At 39.5% G+C, this 24101-nt stretch overlaps 1 protein-coding gene across 1 annotated transcript in view; it reads right to left on the reverse strand.

Moving 5' to 3' along the window:
• ARHGAP28 (Rho GTPase activating protein 28) overlaps positions 1–24101 on the reverse strand; it is a 76029-nt gene that overhangs the window by 5361 nt on the left and 46567 nt on the right. Inside the window, exons 4-14 of the mRNA XM_058801538.1 lie at positions 19194–19281; positions 17109–17266; positions 13461–13626; positions 13257–13348; positions 11851–11928; positions 8450–8612; positions 7214–7296; positions 4141–4338; positions 3304–3447; positions 1065–1219; positions 352–416 (exon numbers count right to left, since the gene is read on the reverse strand). Of these exons, the coding sequence (XP_058657521.1) occupies positions 352–416; positions 1065–1219; positions 3304–3447; positions 4141–4338; positions 7214–7296; positions 8450–8612; positions 11851–11928; positions 13257–13348; positions 13461–13626; positions 17109–17266; positions 19194–19281 (1390 nt within the window). The remainder of the gene's footprint in view (positions 1–351; positions 417–1064; positions 1220–3303; positions 3448–4140; positions 4339–7213; positions 7297–8449; positions 8613–11850; positions 11929–13256; positions 13349–13460; positions 13627–17108; positions 17267–19193; positions 19282–24101) is intronic.

The following is a 24101-nucleotide window of genomic DNA, read 5'->3' on the forward strand; positions in this document are numbered from 1 at the left end:
AGCAAGGTAGAATGTGCTTGCAAGAGGAAGACTAAGGATCTCTTAACCATGGAAAAATGCTCAGTTACAAGAGTGAGAGAGGTAAAAGCAAGAGGTCAGATGAATTTGGCAAGACTGTAAGAAGTGCTGCTGAGATCCAGCCGCCGGGCTCGTTCTCTCCTGGGGTACCCCTCCTGTCACTCTGGAGTTGGAATAAATGATGACATGGATTCTAACCGCTTTTGGGTCAGGCTCCTTTCCTCCAAATGGACTGGAGGGTAGGAGAGACCCAGCTGTGTCAAAACATTGCTGACCTGAGGTATTTTAGGAGGTTAAGGACATTAAGAATTAATTTTCAAAATTGAGACCTACCTATATTTCCTCCAATTTCATGTAAACTTTGGATCTGGCCTCTCACATTCTGTGATGATCCACGGCTAGGATAGAAAAAAAACCTTTCAGTTTGTCCTTCTGTTATAACCACTGCCTGGTCATCTACTAAAGTTTGATATTTTTTCCCCTGTGAACTGCCTTATTAAAACCAACAACTTCTACCAAATGGACCACTACAGAATAATGAATCTGCCACAGAGGTAGATTACTGCATCACAATCAACCAAACCTTCTGTATTATTAATTTTATATTATTTATTCAAAGTACAGAATTATGTGGTAACATGGGAAGACTTTGCAGAAAAGACTTTCAGACAAAATTTACCATTTCCCATAGCTGTTAATAATTATTACCTTACAGAAATAAAAACATTCTAGACTTATGGAGAGATGTAAAACAATCCCTTTGGGTTCTCTATGTGGCAAGTCTATAAAATATACGTTTAATGTACATTTTTATTAGTGGTATGAGGGAGGGCAGACTGATTCTGTATAGGAGCCAGTTATTAAGTAGAATAAAAAGAGTAAGATAAGTGGTTAAAATTTCTTTGATTGACATAACCATAAATTAGCAATTTTAGATTAGAAAAAGAGTTATTGTAACACAATGAATCTTTGAAGAGGGAGGAATCTATTCCTTTGTAGTTCTGACATTGTTATTCAGGAAAAACAGAATGTTCTGCTTTACCCACCTGTTTTCACAGTGGAATCGAGCCAGGATGTCTTTGGCTTTTGTTTGGCCGTTGAGTTGAATTGCCATAGAGACTTTTGAATGCAGTGGAGCATAAACTCTTATCACCCCCTCGGGTATGTCAGACTGCAAGTATGGAGGGAAAGTGACAGCTCCCTAAAATCAATATTCAATAGAGTAAGTCTAAGGCAAATATTGCTCTAGCTCAATTTGGAAGCTGTTCTGCAACCTCATTTGAGGTTGCTTGCAAAATTCACTGTCAAGCATTCTCTTGGCTATTCCAAAGACATTTACAGTCATACAAATGGAAATTTGTAGACACAAATCAGATACAACACAAAGACACAAACTCTTTGGTAAGTAGCACATAAATGCACATAGGGTAAGGCCCTTGAATTGTAACTTTAACTGATTTCTGTTAACAGTGGTCAGTGAACCCGCTGCTTGTTTAAAAACATAAAAATGATTAAGAATATCTGGTTTTCCTTCTAAAGATGAAATTCTCCTGGGGCATAAAAACCCACTTCTCTGTTTCTGCTTCCTATAACTTCAACCAGATTGAAGTGTGTGTACAGTAAAACATCAAGTACCATATGGTTTCTGTTAATTTGAAATTTGACCTTGTGTAAGGTTCAAATGATCATTTATGAAGTTTATGCACTCTTCCATGATTAATGGTGGATAAATCAATTAGCAAGGTTTGCACTCCAGTTATAATCCAGTTAATACCATGCTGACCAAAACACAATAGTCTCTCCAGTCTCTGTCTCTGTGTAATTTAGAACATCTGAGACCTGGGGATTGCGTTAAGTGCTCTCAACATTAAACTCAGTTATCCAAACAGAGTCTGTGTCCAATTTACCCTTCATATTCACCTCCTTACCATGGCTACCCTAATTTTTATTAGATGTAAAGCCAATTACTCTGATCAATGGACTTGTCTTCCCAAAGGTGCAATGACTTCAGTAATGGACTCTCCTCAGAGAAGGAGTCTATCTGTGTTCATCCCACGCTGAAATTAACTTTGCAGCACAGTAGTCTACACTGCCATGTTAAACAAACATCTCTGTCTCCATCTGCAGCACCAATGTATGTCCTACCCTACCTAAAATACTTCAGTCAGTGCTGGCAAATTCTTGAGACAGGTGAATTAGAATGTATTCACCATTCATACTTAACATTTATCTTTCTCCATTTTCCCCCATACATTACCTTCTGCATTTTCTCTCTTGCCTGTAATAGTGGCTCATTCTCTAGTTCTCATAACCTTGTGATATCATTCCTTCCTAATTTGTCTTTTCTTTTGTTCTTCAAGACTATTCTTCAACAATTACAGAGTTCTTCACCATTTCCTTGATTACTTCTCTTATAATTCACCAGCCTTCCTTCTGTTAAGGAGTCTTCATGGAAGACTCTAAATACTTCCTCTCCAGGTTATTAGTTACTACATGGAAATACATGTAAGTTGCTATAGGGACTGTGTAGGTTTGCACAGAGACATGATATGTCTTGTTGCCCAAATTTATGTTGCACTTAATATGTAAGATAGTTTTAGTTGCCTATCAAAGCAGGATACTCCAAGTAGGTTTCTAGGCAGTAGATAAAAGTTGGTGGCTTTAAGACCTTCAAAGAAAGGTTTTTCTATCAGATTTTCTTAAGCCTAACTACTGGAGCCCAGGAAATCCTCAAAATTATCCACCTCTCTCCTCTGACTATACAGGGAATAACAATACAATCTACTTCACAGAGCACATTTAGGCACAGTTTCGGTGTCTGTGGTAGGCAAACTGAACTTTCTCTCTGCTTACAAAATTAGTGCAAGCTGTAAGACTAAATCTTGCAAGAAGAGTATCAAGTGGCCTGTACCAGGACATGGATAAATGCAATAAATCCTAATATGGATCACTCTACCATTCATCAACAGATCCATGCATTTGTTGAGTATCTACAAATCACTGCTGCCAGGGACAGTCCACATATAACCATTTCTTATGGAACAGGCTGAAAACCAGCTTGGCAGCTTTGGCTGCTGGAAATCATTCTGACTTCCTTACCTCTTCTCAATCAATTCTCAAAACTTTGTCTTATCAGAGTGTTAGACTGGGAAGCACACCTTTCAAGACAATTCTCAAATCAGCTTAATCAGTATGGCAAAATTTCCTCCCCACACCCAGAATCCTTAATGAGATAAAGGAGGTAGGCTGTTTAAGCTGCTCTGAAACCTGATCTTTTTATCACACCTCTGGTCTTTCAGGTCTCTCCCGTTCCATGGTCTTTCTCCTCAAAAGTTTTCTCACTCCTTTGTCAAACATCAGCTGTCTCTTGCTGTTGTTCATGGCTGCTTCATTCATTTTTCTCACTTGGGAAATCAGGAAGGATGGGACCTAGGAGGAGGAAACCAGATCTGAGAATATACAGTAATTTTTCCCAATTGTGTTGCATTTTTAGAAGGGCACCGAATTTTAGGCAGCAGAAACTCTGTTTATTCCTAGAAGATACATGCAATCAGTAGCTTCCTCTAACAACCTACAGTTATCCTTTGGTGAAACTGTAGATCGTCTTTCATGCCATATGAAACTTTAAAGTGATGTTTGCAGCTGCAGGAGCTTTATTAGGAGGTAGTCTTTGCAACTCCCATTATACTCTCCTTCTGTTATGAGCAAATAAGCTGAGACTGTCAATTTTGGCCAACCTTCAGAAGTCCAAAAAGTTGTACACACTTTTGTCCCATTTTATTGTGGGGTAGACTTTAAACAGACATCTAATCACATTCAAGTTTAGATGTATCCCCTACACATCCAGATTAAATCATTCTTCTATGCATCACTCTGTATAAACAATTGTGTGGGAGAGGGACTTCCAGAAGGCAATTGATCCTAAAATAGATGGCTTAGATAATTAGGTAATAAGTAATTTTTTCAATCCAGAAATATCTGCCAGGGTGCCTCATTCTAGATATGGAAGACTCCAGTCAGTTTCCAAAGAAACTGTTTCCCCTTGGAAGGTGGGTTTATTCTGATTTCTGTACATGTCCTGCACTGAGATGGGACCATCAAGGGGGAACCAGCAGTACTCACAGTCCACAGGATGTCCTGGTACCGGATCAGAAGCCGCACAATGTGCGCGGTGGTGGCGGCTGCTTGCATTTCCTGTTGGTTTGCGCGTTTCCCTTTGTAGATGAAGAGGTTTGGTGCAACAATCATAGACACGTTCCACAAGCTCATCTTGTTTTTCCCTTCATTAGCAACCACCTTCTTCAGGAACTGAAGAAAGGCCTGGAAAAAAACAATACTTGTTTAATTTCAGGAAATAATTTACTTTTGAAATGCAGCATTTTCAAATGCAAATGTCTGGCTGCTACATTTGCACTTGGAAGTGAAATTTAGTGGTTTTTTTCATAGTATTTGGATTAATCTGATATTTGTTGTTACAACAACCTGTGTCAACCACAGAGGAATAGTTAATGTTATCAAAACACACATTAATAAATTATCTATCCCTTAGACAATAATCCCAAATTTATAAGTGTCCACAATAAGGCTCTGAATCCTACACTAGAGATAAGATGTACATGTATTGCAAGGGAATAGTTACTTTCTTCACAAAGTGTCCATTTTGATGCATTTAACCAATGCTTTTTATGTCACAGTCACTTGGGGTGATTAGTCTCTCCAAATCTGCACCAGTCCCACATGCAATACAACCTGAAATTTCTGCCAGCAACCCTCAAACTTTTATTCTGGGATAACAAAAGCAAGAAGAGCTAAGTGGTTGTCCATTGATGTTACTTCTGCACATGCTTGGCGGAGTCCAAGGAAATTAATTTACCCTTTTGGGTAGTTTATTCAGAATTTTGCTTGAATGAATAAATAGCACAGACTGCAGTTGTGGTTAGAGTTGGGGTCTACCAATGAGTCCTTCTACAATATTGTTCTGGTTTCAGGCTGGGATTCCTTGTATCTGGTACAGGGCTGTGTTTTGGATTTAAGATAAGAATAATGTTGATAACACACTGATGTTTTAGCTGTTGCTAAGCAGTGTTCACACTTAGTCAAGTGTAATCTTCAGCTTCTCATGCTGCACTGCCAGCAAGGAGGCTGGGGCTGCACAAGGACTTTGGGAGGGGACACAGCCTGGAGAGCTGACTCCCAAGGGATATTCCATACTACATGGCATTGTGCTCAGTATCTAAACTGTGGGGAAAATTGGTCTTGGCCCACTACTCAAGAGCTGGCTTGGCATCAGTCAGTGAGTGGTGAAAAATTGCTTTGTGCACCATTTGTTTTGTGTGTTCTAATTAATTAATCATTATTATTTTCCCATTCATTTCTGTCCTACTAAACTGTTATTGTCTCAACCCATTAATTTCACTTTTTTTTTCAGATTTTCTCACCCATCCCACTCGGAGTGGGGAGGAAAGAAGGAATGGCTGTGTGTGCTGGCTTTAGATGGAGTAGAGTTAATTTTCTTCACACTGACTGGTATGGGGTTATGTTTGGGACTTTTGCTGAACACAGTGTTTATAATATAGATTTTTCTTGTTACTGCTGATTAGGACTTGCTTAGAGCTAAGGCCTCTTCTGATTTTCATACTGCCACATTTCTGAGATGCATGAGAAATTAGGAGGAAACACGGCCAGGAAACACGGCCAGGTGACCATATTCCAGACCATGGGACATCATGCTCAGTGTAAAAAGGTGGGAGGAAGATGAAGGAAGGGGGAACTTTCAGAGTGATGGCATTTGTCTTCCCAACTGTTACATGAATGAGATCAAGCCCTGCTCCCCTGGTGACAACTGAACACCTGCCTGTCCATGGGAAGTGGTGAGTTCCTTTGTTTGCTCTGCTTTCATGAACAGCGTTTGTTCTTCTATTAAATTACATTTATCTCAAGTCATTAATTTTCCAGCTTTTACACCTGTTCTCTCCTTTATCTTACTGATGAGGGAGGGAGAGAGGAGCTGCATGTGCTTGGTTGCTGGCTAGGGTTAAACCATGACAGGTATTAGCTGACTCTTGGTTAAACCATGAAAACCACAGGGTACACTGTTTTTGTACCCTGACATAGCAATTAAAACATTTTTACAAACCCAAGAATTACAAAATAGAAACTCTGCTGGAGAAGTTTCTAAAACCTCATTAGAGAGTGGAGATGTGCAAAGTTTCACCATCACTTATATTTTTGTACAGAAGCGTAATTAATAATAGAGTAATAATTAAGAGTATTCCTCTAGCATGTGTTTTACATATGCAGCTCTATACTCAAATGAATTCTGGTAGCAGAAACAACCCCCATTCTTTACAGAGCACTAGCAGACCTCCAGGTACTTTGAAGACATTTGTTGGTCTTGTCCCTTGTTACTGTATAAATAAATTCAGGTAAAGAAGGCAGCTGAACTCACAAGGTTGTATCTAAACTGATTCGTGAAAAGCTTTCAGAGGTGGGAGACCTGCATGGTCCTGATGAGCAGGGGACCTGGTGAAATGTCTGGAGGTTCCCAGGAAGCTTGTTCACTCAGGTTTCCTTGATGTGGAAACAGGCCCAAGATGCAACCAGTGTCTCTTAGGATCAGGACACAGCTGCAGTCAGATCTGGGAGCTCCCAAGCATCCAAAATGCTTGTAGCCACTGTGTTTGTATCAGGAAGTAGGACATGGTGGGGGGCATGGGTTTGTAAGGCAAGCCAGCTGAGGGTGAGCTCCTGACATCTGTGCTGCAGATGCATGCTTTTACTTTGCACTACATGCTGCAGTCTGCTCCAGTGCCCTGAAAGCCCTTCCAGTACCAGGAGTGCACTAGGCAAGCTCCTACAGGGCAGTTTCTCTTTTAAATTCATCCTGGAGAACTTCAGTTATACAGAAAATCCAGAAACTAGACCTCCTCTGTCCAAACTAAGTGAGGAATATGCCTCTTTGAAATGAGTGCTACATAAAAATGATGCCTGAGATCCAGCAGGTGGATAACCCCAGCAACTATTTCTTAATTGCTTGTAAAAGAAATGACATCCAGGAAATTTGAACATCTTTTCAGGGAAATCATCAAAAAACACAGATGAACACTTTCCCAGTGTAGCATCTGAAAAAAATGAGTGTCTCACTTAAAGGTCAAAAGCACCACAGATGGCAGGTGATAGCAAATTAAGAACTTACCTTGGCTGTGTCTCTGTTGGCTTCAGGCATCAGCATGATCAACAGATGCAAAGCTTGTAGTTGTAACTTGATCTTGGAGATTTCTAAGGACATGAATAATTAATGCTTTTGAAATCCCAGCTGCAATTGGTTTGTTCTAAAAACCTTGTGTGTCAGCAGTTCTAGACATACCAGCTAGTGCCTGTTTGAGACTAGCATGCTTAGGTGTTAGATAACCATAAAATAAAAAATCACCTAAATGAGTGGGTTTTTTCTCATCATCTTAGATCTTTGTTACACGGGGACACAAAGCGCTACAAAATTCTATCTACATAGTAACAATCCAGTATTTTTTAGTACTAGCTAGTTTCTCTTAGATATCTGTGTATTTGTTGTAGGGAATAAGGTAACTTTATTCTGCACAGACATCTCCTGCTCAGTCTTCTCCAAACTGCTGAGCCATTGTAACTGCATGCAGCCTGGGACTCATAAAGAGTCCACACACACTCAGGTATGTGAAGTTTATGGAAAGAGGTCACCTCCTTCTGCCCTTTAAGTTACTCATGGAGACACTGAAAGGGTGACTGTAACCTTATGTTAAGTTTTCTGTACCAATTTGCTAATAAATTCACCATCCTGAGACTTTCAGTCTGTCCTAGCTTGAGTGACTTTACAGTGAAGTCATAGGTATGGCAAGGTACAATTGCATTCTTCCTGGAAGAGAAATGAACAAAATGTACTGAGACTGAGAGGGTGTATGTACACTGGAAACAAAGCCCAGCTGCCTGAACCTTTCTGTGCTCACACATACCTCTGTACCAATGTTCTGACCTCAACATAAACTTTAACAGAAATAAAATACGTCCAGTAGGTCCAGTAGATAAAGGACAGTGATTTGAGTTTACCTTGCAGAAATTTTCATTTGTGAAACCTACAGTTAATGTGAATCAGAGTCTATACATGAAAGTCATTACTCAGTTCACTCACAGGTTCCAAATTTTACATTTAACAGTTGTTTTGTTCACATAACAAGCCTGTGCTATTAGCTGAATGCAGACACCTTTCTCATTTGAAAACAAAATTTTGCAGAAAACTAAAATGTTTAGGCAAAGCACTGGGTCTGTTTTTCTCTCTAATTCAGAGGGAGAAGAAAATTACATCACTTTTTGCTATATACTTCAGAGAGAGAAAAAAAAATAATGTCTACTCTTGCATTTTATCATATTATCAGTCCATACTAACTCCATTTCCACATACTTTCTACGAGTGTGATGAATGCAGGCAGATATTCTACTGTGAAGAGTGGGCTGGGGAGTTCTCTTATAAACATTTTTAGCAGTCCCGCTGCATCATTATTTCGTACTTGGTCCCAGTCAAAAGTGTCTTCATAAAATTTTGCCTCAAGTTCTTGATGGAGATTCTGAAAAATAAAAGAAACATTTGGCTTTCAGTCATTGCTGCTGATCCAGCAATTTGTGATCACTTCAGAAAGCCCATTACAAGCAGCAGACAGGTTTGTACAGCACTTGAACTAAATCAGCCCTAACCCAGTTACAGCCACGTGGAGCTCAGAGCAGGTTAACAAGTCAAGTTCCTGCAGATATTTGGCAACCCAGGCTAAATTTAGTTTGCTATAGCTAGACTTCTGCAAATTCGAACCACCTTAAGCAAGGCATTTTGTGCAATGTCCTAGAACTAGAAGCAGAAAACTCAGCACAGCTAACTGAGTTATTTTGTTTAAAACACTCTCCAGAGGTTTTGACCCTTAAGTCACAAAGGAGTGGTGTTTCTTCCTCACTGCCAGTGAACTTGCTAGATACCCTGAATCCATGGGCCTTGAGCAAATGGCTTAAAATTCAGGTCTTCCCATCTTTGAAAGGAAGTTTTATGTTAGGATAATTATAGTTAGATTTGGACAAATTGTAGAAAAATAAAGATTCAAAACCATTACTTACTCAGAAAAAAACCTTAATGCATAAACCCCCTCCCCCTAAACCTCTAAAAACACAGTAGAGGTTTAAGATAGAATTGATGATGATACCATTTTGGGTTCCCATTTAATCCCCCTGTTCTACAATGGCAGCATCCTGCTCCATTAACAGAGGTCAGTTAAATTCTGGAGGGTCACTAGCCAGTGTTCAAAACACGTATGTGAAAGGGAAATACTCAGCAAGGCTCCTAGCAGGAACAAGATTTGGCTTCAAACCCAGATCATCATTCAAAAAATTGCAAGCTCCTTAAAAAATTGTTGAGTTAAAAAGATTGAAGGACAGTATTTTAACATAAGGATGTCCATAAATAATGCAGCTTTCACAATTATTACTGGCCAAACGCTGTCCTATCCATAGGAAGTTTGTTGCTGCTTTTTATGAGACCATTTATGACTAAATATATCTGTAGCAAATATTTGGTTTTGGATCATGATTTTGTCAGTTGTACTTTAATATTATGCAAAAAGTTCAGTCCATTCAGGCAGAAAAGCTTTTAGAAATGAATTTGGCTTGCCACGTCTCACATGAATGGAAGGAAATTACATATCAAGTACAGTCACACATAATGAAGTAGAATGGCTGCACAAACGGAAGTAGAAAGTCGTTCAGGATTTGGCATAAAATGCTACAGTCTCATTTTGACTAGCACATTTTACTGGTTTTAATCTGGGCTATCTCAGCTTCCTCTGTATTCACATCTTTTGCACGTAATCAATACAAACACCTAGACTGAATTCTCTCCTGTAGCTGACTGGAAATGTGGAACAGAAATCCTCACCTCATCAAAAGCACAAGAGGACAGAATTCTACTCCACATTTTTCTGCTGAGAACTGGGGAAAACTCACAAAAACAGAATGCAAGATTTTGGAAACATAAACATTTTTATATATATATATATATATACAGTTATATATATATATATATATATATATATATATATATATATATATATATATCTCCACACGGGTAAGGATGTATTTTATACACTCAATTCCCTCCCTTCCCTGCCTTGTATACATGTATCTCTGTATGCATCTAATATTTTTAAAATATGTGCTACAATTTTTTTTTAACATGACTGATCCTTCACTAGACTATCATACAGTTTCGGTTCACTGCAGCTTTTGTTACAGAGGAAAACTTGTATTCACTTCTAGTCTTTGTTTCATAGAAGAGCAACCTTTAATCATTTCCATATGCCTTTTGTTACTCCAAACAAGACTGAAATAAAGTTGGAATGCCCTTAGGTCCTAATGTCATAATAATGTATGAAGGCTTTTGAAGGATGAAATCTGGATCTGCTTTGAAAAAATCTCTCTCTTGCTCATTGGTTTGTTGGGCAGACTCAAGTGAAACCAAAACTCAAATAATTTAAGAACTTTTATACGGGCAGTATAACTTACCACCTAGTATGGAGGAGTTGCATATGAAGTCGTATCTCATAGCAGCTCCCAGGACACAGGTTGTGAAAAAGAAGTGAACAAGACACAGTGCAGTGTATGCAAAGAATATGAAAATAATTGAATTAGAGCACAGCCCTGCTGTGTAATCTCCATGGAAAGACTGGAAAAATTTGAGATTGTGTGAAATAACATTCAATCATTTGTATGAAAAAGTGAGGAAGCTGAAAAGTACAGGGCAAGTTAGGAGCTCCCATCTGCAAGATGTGGCACTTTTCAAGGCTTTGGGGACTTTTATCAGTGCATGGAGTCAAAGGAACTGGGATGCTGCTGCCTAACTTTGGTATGTTTCATGTAATGCTGCTTCTTCTTATTCAGCCATTTTTATGATCCTCAGCCCACCCAGTTGTTTAGCAATCCCCATCATTTGTGTGGCTGCCACAATCTTGAGACTTCTTGCCTCAAAACACAAAACCAGCTGAGAAAGTGGGAGTAGGATACACTGTAAAGTGTTGCTTAAACCAGATAAAAAAAGAAGCTTAAAGGAAAAGGAAAAAAAAGAAAAAAAGCAAAAATCTGGGAAAGAGATAGACCCTACGAAGCCCAGAAGAAAGCTCAACCAACCAAAAAACTGCCTTGTTTTTCTAATTTGCCTCCTCCAGCTCCTGGAATGCAGTTGGTCTGGAGAAACAATTGCAAATATTACTGGCCCAGAGTGTCAGGTTATTGGGTGCCAATTATACTGTGTTCATAGCCCACAAATAGCCTGTGAAAATGCAGTACTTCAGGCTGCCAGCAGTGAACAGAAGCCAAATTTCTCTCACTTGGATCATGAAATTGCCAGATCACAGACGATAAATGGAAAATAAAATGACACAGAGGTTAAAATGACAGAGAATAAGATCTTTATCTGACGTTCACTCAGTTTAGGAACTCTGCATTTCTGAAATAAATTAAAACAGAGATAAGATCACAGCAATTTTGGATGACAGAGATAAACTGAAAGGATGTCTCCAAGTTTTGTGGAGAAAAATCACATTCAACATCCTCTATGCTTTATATAGAACGTTAACTAAATCAAAGTAATAGACCAAATGGTCTGTAATTTATTGGTTCCCAGGAACTAACGTGACCTTTCACTGGCAGGAGTAGGAATGCTGGGCTACACAGATCAGTATTTATGTGCAGTCTGAATTTGTGTGTATGCTGTATTATTTTACATAGAGTCTGTGGTCCAGAAGACAGAAAACTGGCTTGAATGTGTACCTTGACTCTGGAGGCAGATCCAGGAACCCGTAGAATTCCTTCAGTTTCCAAACCTGTTTCCTCAAGCTTGAGCAGCAGCTGAAAGAAGAGACAAAAAAATCCAGGAAAATACTCAGAAGTGCTTAAGAATACTCCTGACTTTCTTTTCAACCTAGGTATCCTTGAAATGAATCTGAAAAATATACATTTCTATGGAACCAGCTAATGAGATCCAGCCAGTTCATATAAATAAATCTGCCTAATTTGTCTCCATAGTCTCGATCCTGAAGTAAAGAGTATGCAGAGTATAGAAAACTGCTAATGCAATAGGCCCCTCTGTCCTTGACTTGAGAGTTGGCACTACTATAGAACAATTAACACATAAATATATTAATAAAACAGCAGATATGCTTAAACACAATGGTGTTTTGAAGGAAAAATAACCTCTGAGAAATGTTTAAGTGTGCCCCAAGGGGCACAAGGGAAAGGTCTATAGATAACATAGGTTTTTTGGAACTGAGAACTCTGATTAGAAAACGATCCCAGGATATTTTATTTTCAAATTTCTGTGAATAGAGGACTAAACTTTCCACTCCAATTGGTTATTAAAAGAAAAAAAATAAATTGATTTTATTTCATTTTGAACACTGAGGAAAATAATAAAAATTCCAGCATTTAATCATACAGCTCTGGACTTTCACCACCAGATCTGCTTCCTGCCCTAACCTTGATTCTTCTGATTTGCAACGTTATCTTGATAGGGCAGCAGTGGAGCTAATCACAAAGTCATGTTAAAGCTCAAGTTGTGTCAGTGTTTCCCTTGACACTCCCCAACACTTCTTCTTTTGTCAGTATTTACAAGGAAATCTGTTGCCATTTTGAGTCTGTGTAAATCTGTGCACCTGCACACTTGTGTCATCTGTGCTCCTGTGTCTGTGTACCTGCCTCCAAGACATGCACAGGATATCCCTGGCCCAATATCTCATTTAAATACCATTGTCTGGTCATACAAACCTCAATCAGAAGATACCACCTCCATTCTGCAAAGAGTAGCCAAGTAATATCTATTGTTTGAATTAATGTTAAATTAAAACTCCTGAAACAACAACTCATCTCTGCCTCTTCTGCACACACATAATTTTGCTTGGCTCTCTATTTTAATGAAAAAGGGAAACAGAAGGACATTTTTTTCCTGTGCGGTATCACATAATTACAAAAATCAAAAAAGGTCCCCACCAGAGATAAACAGCCAAAAAAAGAACAGATTTTCTCTCCTTGTCACAAAGTTTTCAAACCTTAATATTCAGTCAGACAGTCTCTAGACACCTGAAAGTCTAAAACTTCTCTGATCCGATGACTCCTTTGAGTGCCAATACAAATGGTGGAAAAGCAAATCCTAGTGACCAAGCAGGCCAAGTGATACTCACTTTTTGGAAGATAAGGGGCACTTTTATTCCAGGAACCTTCTTTTGGTCATTCTCCAGCAGCACGGTGAGAGGCACTCCGAAAAGACCGTTCTCTTAAAAATAACAACAACAAATGTGAAAAGGAGGAAACAGAGCCTCGGAAGCACCTTCTTCTACAGCTGGTGGACACGAAGGTGGCTGCAGAGGGGCTGCCACACACGGTACCTCGTCCCCGCACCCTCTCCACGCGGTTCCTCTTCAGCTCCACGCCCAGCGCGTCGTAGAAGGCCGTGAGCTCGATCAGGGAGAGGTAGCGGATCTTCTTCATGTCCTCAGGAGACAGGTCCCCGACCTCCGTCAGCCCAAAGCGGCTCTTCCGTACAATGAATTTCTGCAGCAGAGATGGGTCGCATCTTTAGTTGCACCAAAGTTACAGGAAGTGAATTTTTGTTTATAAAGAGATGCACAAATGTGACTGGAGGTCACGTTCAGGTAGATGGGTAACAATAAAGAGATAACTACAGCCCTGTAGATTGGCCTGGCATGGTGACACAGCTGGCATCCACCTGAACATAAAACTGAGCTTCTTGCTCACCATGTACCCTTGCAGTTTGACTGGGAAGTGCCTGTACTTCAGCTAGGACAGATAAGTTATGTGCTTCTTTAAAAGTTTTGCCCAGTTTCTGCAGGATGTAGCATTTTGCTCTGCTCCTGCCTTCCCCAAAACATCTTTGAATGCTGTTGAAGTGGCCGGCACGGTTGATCATGGATATGGTTCTGTATCAATTGTGTGTGTGCAATGAATCCATGCCTGCTTTGCATAATGCTATTAACTTATGAGGTCTTACAGGGGAGTTCAAACTCAAGATCTGAGGAAAAGCTCAGAAACAAAACTGCTTAGTTCAGAAGCCAACCTGCCAACTTAGGGGTATTTTTTATTACTCAAGAAAGCTTAGAAACAGGACTCCCAGCAGCCAACAAATAATTTATTCAAGTAAACTTAAACTAAATGATACTGAGTAATTTGGGGGCATGTGAAGATGTCTACATATTTCAGAAACTGCAGTGTCAGGGACCAGAGCCAGGAATGTTGCATCATAACAGATGCATTTGTACAAATGTCAAAAAGAACAAACACCCATCAGTTTCTGACATAACTGTTAGACATAATAACAAATTCATAGTAAAAAAACATGGTAAAAAACATGCTTTTCAAAGAACTGTGGATCTTTGGTATTGTATTTTTTTTTAAATTTAAACCAGGCATTGTTAATAAGAGGCATAAATAAATAGTATTACAAAATCATCTCATCCCTTTAGGGAACTGAGTGGAAACCCAGTCTCTAGTAATGTTTTGCTTCTGGAGATTTCAGCTCAGTCCTTCATTTTTTTTAACAAATTTAGACTCAAAAGATTTAACCCATCTTTAATTTAAGCCAGTCAAACTGATTAAGAAAAAGGTGAACAAAAAACCCTAAACTTACGCCAGATTTCAAAAGGAAGAGAGTACAAAGGACACCTAGATCATGTAGCTTAGGACTTCATAAACTACACTGCATATGGTCTTTCAACAGGGGTTAACAATAATTGGGGGAGAAAGAGTGTAGGGAATGGAATAACTTTTTTACTTGCTGCCTGGGGCATTTTTAGCCCCGAATATTCCTCCTTAGAATGCACTGTTAGCTTTTTTCTGAGACTTAATGTAACAAAAGCTGCATGGGAGTTAGCCTTCTGAAGAAACATAAAATACTAAAGAATATCTACACATTCTGATTCCAGTGATGCAAAAAGCAGTTGAAATGCAATAAATCACCTTGAAAAAAAGGAAAAAAACCCAGACTGTATACATATATTTTCTGGGGGGAAAGAGAAAAAATTCTAAACACTGCAAAACTGACTAAAAAGGGTACTACAAAGATTTTCCACAGTGGCTATTTGACGCCTAGGGGTTACTATGATGTGATGCTGTGGTTAATACAAACTTTGGGGCTGGCTCTCTTTCTCTGTCTTGTGTCACAATTTTCCAGTGGTTTTTCTTACAGTGGTGTAATATGCAGGTTTGAAGGAGGCTGTGCTATCCTGAAATTAGATTACCAATGTTTTGGTTAAGGATTGCATCTGATGTTTTGCAATGTTGTTTCTGTGCAGTGTACTCAGACCTGTACTTCTGTGGTATCTTCAACTCATCACATGGACCATGGTCCCACATTGGAGAAATCACATGTATTCTGGGGAAATCCCTATGCTCTGGGGATGTTGAGTTGATTCTTGTAGGAGTCAGGGGACTCCCTGCTGCAGGGGACAAGCTATTTTTTTAATACAATATCTGTGCATCTCTGTACACACCATCAATGAAGTTGGCTATGTTGTCAGGCCCACCCTGGAGAAAGTGTGATGTTCCACAGCCTCCAGTGCAGCCCGATTGTCCTTCTGAGTGTAGGTGACTGGCTGCTCAGGGTAGCAGAGTGAGAGGAGATTTTCTGCTGAGGCCCATTACAGTCTGAGTCATCATGGGAAAGAACCAAACACCACGAGCAGCAGCAGCAGATGAAGCAGGGGACAGGCCAACATCAACAGCCATGATTGCTCACTTTTTTCAGAAATGCTCTGCAATGACGTGGCACGTTTCTTGTGTGTCCTTCTGAGCTCATAAAATTATGTCCTGCATGCAGAGCAGTTCAACTCCAGCACAATACTGGCATTTTGTAAGGCTTATCAATTATGAATCCAGAGATACATAATTCAATATGGCATCTTCTCTTCCCTTTTTGTCATCAGTTTCCCTGCTCTGTCAACTGGGAATTGTCTGTGCTGTTGCAGAGAATATTTTGTGAGTGTGCATGTGGGTAGTAAAGACCAAAATCATGATGAGTGTACAGATGCCCTTAGTCACCACCAAGTTATCCCCACCAAAAAAACCCCAAAAATCCAAACAACCAAAACCAGGAAAAACCACACAGGGATTTCACATAAATTATGTAATCTATCTGGTGTCTTATCATTCAACATAGAAGCTTACTTCTGCATCTCAGCTTCTTGCTTGATGGAATCTGAGATGGACAACAGACTAATTCTCAGATAATTCAATGTCTGTGTGGATTGTAAAAATTTCAGATTAGTTTGGGACCTCAGGACATCATAACATGCAGGAAATTTTTCCAAATACTTTACAGCCACTTCATAAATGTCACTGAAAAGGTGGTACTGGAAGCACTAAATTAATGCTCCAGTTTTCAGTGATGGAAGTTGTGAGGGCTGATGTGAGTAGAAAATTTACTTCCATTACTTCATGACATAATTCCAGATAATGACACAACTGCTCAGTGCATGTCTGGTTGGATGATATGGCAAACTTTTCTTGAACAATTTGTGTAGATTCTCCTATAGTGTGATTTGCACTCAATACTGACTGGAAACAGCCAGTACTGCTGCAGGAACAAGGTTTGCTTTCCTCTCTTCATCTGCAAAGCAATTTTAAATCCACATGTTAACAAAGGCAGATAATCTGTGGGGAAAAGAAGTAGGAAAGCAGACAGATAACAAAAATGGTTGTTAGTTTTAATGCCAATAAGCAGTTTTTATTTCTGGGTGAAAAAATTGTGGATGATGCCATATTTGAGGACTGAGTTACACATACTCCTCTGGGTGCACATGTTCATGATGGGTACAAATGAAAACCTGGCTTGGATATCTGTATTAACTTTGGGAATCAGTCACAGGCAGTAGGCAGGCACACAGAGAAGCCTCTACAAAGCACACACTGCAAGGGCCAGATCATGTATCTCAAAAGACTCCATTGTGCTGGGGATATGAAAGAGGAAATAGCTGTGTTAAAAAAAAACAATCGAGGAAATATATGGAGAAGAAACTTACTGGCAAAGCCAAGTCTTCCTTTTTGAACCTCTGGTTTTTTGGCCACTCTTGGGTTTTCGGAAGGACTGTAATGGATTCTGAGAAAGAGACATCATAGGAGAGCTCTTCTGTTATGGATGGGCTGCCTTTATCTGTTCCACAGTCTAGACAGCTCTTAGCTGAAAATAAGGGAAATAATATATGAATAATAAATTGCATTTAGTATGGAGACATTAAAAATTTGAACCAAGAAGACAAAATTCTTGAGAAAGTAATAAAGGAAGTGCTTCACAGAGGAATTTCAGTGCAAACCACAGCATGTTCCTGTTTTGTCTTGAGGAAATAACCCCTTAGAAATAAAATCCCTATTTTCGTTTTAGATTATTTAACTTGTTGCTTTCTGTGAGAAAGATAGTCAAGCTGGAACTTCCTGTTTATCAGGAATTACCAGGTTTTTTTACTCCATCCTTGTCTTCCCAGGCCAGCAAACTGTGGTGGCACTTGTCAAATGAACAATTAAAAATAAAAGGTCTTGACAGAAAAATGCTGTTGACACAGTTTCTCAAGTTACTGATGACTTATATACAATCACAAGACATTGTGCATATATTTTATGTAGTGACATACACATATTTCTCATTTTTGATAGTTTAGGTGTATAGCACCATAAAAGGACAAACCATGCAATTTTCCAGTTTGAAAAACACTATATCTACTGGCATTTATAGTAGATATTGTGAAATGACTTAATGCTCTTCTCTAAAATTTAGTCACCTCCTTAAATTGCTGGATGTCAGAGGAAAATTTTTGAAATCAGTACAATCAAGTCCAGAAATATGCTATTGTCATGGAGGCCAAAGTGTGAAAACATAAATGAGTTAAAGGGTTGCCAGTTTTCCTGATGGATCTCTAGTATCTCAGAAAAATTTTTAGTTTTCCTGTAAGGTTCAGCTCCTAAATCCATTTGGGATGGAATAATAAATTTAATTGAAAGTGAAGTAAAATTTCAGCCCCTAGGACTACAGAGAAGAATTTGCTAACAGGACACAAGTGTATTCAAAAGTCATGGCAATCAGGAAGTGAATTAAAAAAAATTACATGTCTTATAAACATGTAATTTGTTTTAATTCACTGCCCCATGTTCTCTGAATCATTGCATTTACAGTTACAGGGACTTTTCTGCAACACCGCATATTTTACAAGTTTAATATGAAAAAAGTTAAGTGTGTTATTAGGTGGCTTCTGGTTTCTGAGCTGTGGCTTTAGGTGCTGTCTAATGTCCAAGCCATTTAAGGTGTTTTCCATCTCTCTTCCCACCTCTCTTGGACATGGCACCACAGACTGCTCACGGTACCTCTGGGCATTTGGTTCCCCATTTGTTTCAGTAAAACTGCTTGCAGAGCAGAAGTATCAGCTGAGCAGCTTTTGCCACCAAGGAAAATGTCTGTGCCACTGTATCCAGAGGTAAACATCCAAGGGATTAGTTTAGAAATTTGGGAATTAATATCCCTTTATTTAAGCCCTGAACAATGGTGATGGGAAGAGCTTTCAAACTAAGAGATGAACATTCTTCATGGAAGATTGCTGACAATTATCCAGACACTGTGTAGAGGGGAGCTATTACTTTCATTAGTACTGCCAATCACTGTCAGGGCAAAGAATTTAAGGCATACCACCATTCATAGATCAGAATAACAGGGCAGAACTAAGAAAATTATAAATTTCTAATACTACAATTTCTGCAGTACTAGAGAAGAAATGTGGAGGAAATATACTTTGATTTGCAACAAGAAAATACACTGATGACATATTTTGGACAAATTCTGCATGATATTGCTTACAGATTATTTTTACATTCCCAGCTTTGCAATGATCAGCATTTTTAGATGCTGATGCCTCAAGGGCAGCAGTCTGTGTCTGTACAACAGTGATCTTTAATGGCAAACTTTGGTTCCTGCATGACAATAAGCTGACAATGATTTTGAAGAAATATACATAGCACTGCCCGAACATGAAAGAGGGGACTAACCTCTGAACCAGAAAAGGATCTTTCTGTCTGTCATTTACTAAGAGAAGTGAACACTGGTTACATGTTGTCATACTCACAGCTAACTGATTTCCAAACTGGCTTCTGCCCAGGAAGCTGGATACCATTAGAAGATACTGGTGACACTGGAACTGTCTCAAATGTGGGCTGATAGGCAAGGAAAAATGATCAGACTGCAGTGAAGGCAAATGTCTACGGACAGAAACTGCTACAGTTCAAGCAAAGGTGTATCATTCTCAGCTTACACTCTCTTGACAAGATTAAACAATCTGTTGTGATTCTTCAGAGTACATTTTTCAAAGCCAAGCCTGAGAATCAATCTTCCCCAGACTGCACAGATTTGGACTGTGTGGAGGTCAGTAATACTGAAGCTTGCTGTACCTAATGAGTCCTGTCCTATAAAATGACTGAAATTAGCTAAGTAAATTGCTGTACAGAATTAGGCTAACTGAAAGGTCCTCCTCAAATTGTAATTCACCCTGGCTTTAATAATTTTGGCCACAAATCTTTTTGAAGACTCTCTGGCACATGTTGAATACCCGCTATTCCCAGGGACCTGTCACAAATCAGTCAGTCTGCTACCTCTTGTGATTTGGGCACCAGAAAGCTACTAAAGGATGGATGTCCTCCCACAGGTTATACACTAATACTTTTATCAGTGAATTGCAACAAACAACTTGAGGGAACAAAGAAACATTTTCTATATTCAAATTCATTTCTTTCCACTCCAGAAACCATTCTGCACTGCTGAGAGGTGGCTTGGCAGCCCAGAGGGTGACTTTCAAGCAGTGTCACCTCTTCTTAGCAGCAGAGTTTTGGCCTTGTCCTCAGCAGTTTTGTGGCTCATAAAGACAAATCTGAGTGTTTGTGTTCCATGGGTAATAACGGCTCAACTATTCATTCTCAAGTAAAAAGAAAAAAATACAACAAATAAAAACAAGGTCAGGAATTATAAAACTGCTCTGAAGGTTACTCAGTGAAAGGAAATACAATGTGCACATTTTTCTGCTGTTTTTTGTATCCTTGTGGGAAGCACCCAGCCCTTCTCAAACCTGCTGTCTCACACACCCTGAGCCTGGTGGAACAGACCCAGTTTTCCAGCTGAACCTGTAGCTGCAGGCCCCCATGAGCCCTTAATAGCAGCTCTTTTAATTGCTCTTTAAATTGCTAAGTCAGCTTTTTATCAACAAGTAGCAATGCCTCAGGGCAAAAATTCTGTTTTCCCCAGTTGTAGTCAATGTGCGGGAAAAGTGTTCAGGCTGTCAAAAAATGTCAGATATTTAAATGACAGGCAGCTCTTCTAATTGGAAGCCTGAAATAACGTTTCAGTTGTTTTATCCAATCTTATCCTTTAGCTATTTGGGTAACAAAGTCAAATGTAACAAGAATAAAATCTCTCCTGAGAAAGTCCATTCAATGGCTTGTGAGCTTGATAGCAAACAGGATCTGAGTCACATAGGCTTCCTTTGCCAGAAGACTGTAGGGACCATGGATTTTTTAAAAAAGAGAGCTGGATACTCATGATAAAATCCCACAACATTTACACAAAAAGCTTCAGGACATAAAAAAGCACCATAAATTTCATGTGGGAGTATAGACGTGGAGAGGATTGCTTAACTTGTCTCAGCAATTTGGGAAAATCAACCATAAAAGCAGATATGCTTCTGCTTAAGACCCAGATAGAGAAATTAATGGTAAATATTAGCAACTGGCTCATCTACTTTCAGTGCTCAAAATGTCTGACCCTTTGAACAATACTCATAATAGATTTATGGTAAATCAAATTTATTTAGGAAAAAACTCTTCCAGCCTTGTTACATGGGTGAAATGAGTCGTGAAGCACCTGCAGTACCCTGGTTCTGATAAGCAGGGCAGAGCTGGCAGACACAGATATGGAAGATGGAGTGGACTGCACACTCTGCCTGGCACCAGCAGGGCTGGCAGCAGGCAGCCCTAGCCTGGGGAACTGCATAATGTGAACTGTGCACAATAACTGGGGTACCTGAAAATCTCATATCCTCAGTCCCATTTCCCAGCCTCCACAGTGAGAGTCTATAATGAAACCAAATCTATGTCTCTTTTGTTAAAATGTCTTCCTTCCTCCCCGCCCTTACTTTTTTTTTTTTTATGTTAGAAAGACTGGGAATAAAACCTTTTTAATGCATGAATTTAAAGATCCCGATTATTTCTGCAGGGTAAAGGAAAATTAAAGAACTTTTGAAGACCTTTTCCCAATGAATGTGAAAGACCAAGAGTCAAACTGTGTCCTTAAATAAACTGGGACAGCTTTATTCATTTGCCTGAGGCTTCAGCAAAGGTGAGGCTTCCCATATCCTGATTTTGACTGAAAGTGATTCATTAGACACACTAAAAATGAGCCCACTGTTTACTGCTCCAACATACACAGGAATTTCCAATGGGAAGATGAAATCAGAAGAGCAAAGGAGAGGATGGAGATGAGGAAGACAAACAGTTCTTTAGTAGCTACACTCATTGTAGAGATGTAAAACCAAATCATTGGAGCACCAAAGAGACCAAATTTTATTTTCAGCCCTGAAGCTAAAGGAAATAAAGGCAAAGGAGGATAACCTTATAGCTCTGGCCAGGATACAATTTGCCCATTCTTTGAATATACTCACATTTCCAAGCACTGCCACCACAAACATCTTTTCATGCAAATAGCTCTGGGTTAGTAAGGGATTTTTCTTTAACTAGGACATGATTTTGTCATGCATTGATGAAGTAAAATGCTTGTAGAAAGTCTTCAGGAGTTTTAGTTAATTACAATGTACAGGGTTGGGCTGTTAATGAGCGCAGTGCTTCATCTCCTCTGTCCAATAACACAACGAATGTATGTGTGTCCCCCATTTGTACGCTGCTGTTGATTTTTCTAAGCTCTGAGCACTGGCAGAGCCGATAGCTTCTGATGGAAGCAGCAGGGTACCAGCAGTAAGGAAAATCAGGCCACTGTGATTAATAAACCATCCAATTTAAAACTCAGTAGTGTGGCTGTCAGTCGAGTCTGCTGGCTGTGGACCTGTCTGAAGCAGAGCAAAAGCACCTCAGCTGGGACAGGCTGCTCTGCTTGCCAAGGCATGGCTTTTGTAAGCACAGGGCATTGTGGTACCACAGGGGTAGCATTTTGCCCCTAGGGATCACAGCTCCTTTCCAGGACGGGCAACAGAAAAAAACAAAAAAAAAACCCTAAAAGCTATCAAAACAAGAAAAGGAATAACTGCATTTCCTTTTATTTCAGTCCATTCTGTCTGTTGAGGGGACACTCCTGCCAGGGGGGCATGGACCTCAAGGCAGGATGGCTGGAAAAGCACCTTTTGTTCTGTGCTGACCCATGCAGAGCCTGGCCACTAGGCAGTAGTAGCAAAACATCTAGTAGGAAGGGTTTTTTCAGAACAGAGAGGAAAAAACTAGGGCAAATCTATCTTCTTCTTTCCCCACTCCAGATGACAACTAATTTATGCCTCTTTAGTGGTCCCCTAAATCTCATCTCAGGTGACCCTAAAGAGCTAATCCCCTTTTCTCTCATCATTAGCCAAGGAAGAGAGTAATCCATCCTGTGACCCATCCCTCTGGGCTCTTGTGATTCTTAGGTTGTTGGGAAGAGGTGTAAATCCATTCTCCTAATGGGGAGGATTATAGAGTTAAGTGAAACAATTAGACCTGATTTGCTATTTGCAGCATGTTCTGTTTACTTCTGCCCTTCCCAACTAAAAGGCAGGATGGGAAAGCAGAACTGCATGTCATTTCAAGCAGTCTCTCTTCCCCAGCTGTGCAGAAAAGATTTGCTTGTCCCCATCTCCAGCCACTCTTTTCTTTTGGCTGGGTTGTTTTTAATGTGCTTCACTTCCCCAAACTGATAAATCTCAAAGATTCTCTGGCAGCTGTAGGACCATGCCCAAAGAGGCAGCAAAGCTCCAGGGACTGCTGATACCCCCTTAAAAAGACTACCTGGGAAACCCTTAGGTCAGGGACTCAAGCCCTCCTGAAGTGTGTTTATCCCTGAAGGGCTGATAATTAGGACAAAGTTTCTAAATCCCATAACAAGCAGCAGAGATAGGAGCACTGGTGAATAGAAAAATTAGAGTGCTGGAGCCTTGCAGGCTTTTCGAACTAAAATGTTTCACAGGCTGCTGGAGGGAGGTGATGGTGTGCTCTGCAGTTGTGTTTTGGCATCTGGGTTTAACATCTAGGTCAGCACCTGCAGAACTGCATATTTTTGTGGGAAGAAGAATTAGAAGACTTAATTACTGATTTGATCTTATCTTTTAGACTTTCACAATGCAGAACTAGTAAGCAAACTGAATTTTGGAGGAGGTAAAACACTGATTTGAAGCGCAGCTGCTCTGAGCATCCAAATTCCTTTTGCAAGTGAGAAACTTTATCAAGTTAGAAGGAGAAAATAAGCAGGTCAAAACCAAATCAATAACGTTCCAATCTGAGAGGAAACATACAACTCTTATTTGGCTGACTTAAATTAATTAGGAAACTGAAGCTTTTGTAAAAAAAATTATACACTTTATGGTTTACAGATACTTGAATCAGGAGAAGTGAGCTAATCTAGCTTTTTAATGTTCATGCAAAAATGCCTGATATCTCTCATTAAAGAATGTCTGCCCACAGGAAAGTACTGGATGCTTCTGGATGTATTAGTGGGATATGTGCAAGAGGTTCAAAAGAATCCAGATATTAAATTTGGAAACAAGAAGTTTAAATATCTGGACACTGTATCTTTGTAATTTTAACATAACTATGCAGCTACAATTTTTGTTCCCAATTTTTTTTTTTAATACTCCAGGATATCAAGCCTTGAGGAGATGGTAGAACACACAGGAAAGGACAAAGCAATGCCATAATGAAAAACAGTTTGTGGGAGTTTCATAATGGCAACAATTTTAATATTAATTTCAAAGGTGAGCTTGTGATCTTATTGGTGACTCCCATTTAAGACA

This window comes from Ammospiza caudacuta, chromosome 1, assembly GCF_027887145.1.
Source record: "Ammospiza caudacuta isolate bAmmCau1 chromosome 1, bAmmCau1.pri, whole genome shotgun sequence".
Taxonomy (NCBI): domain Eukaryota; kingdom Metazoa; phylum Chordata; class Aves; order Passeriformes; family Passerellidae; genus Ammospiza; species Ammospiza caudacuta.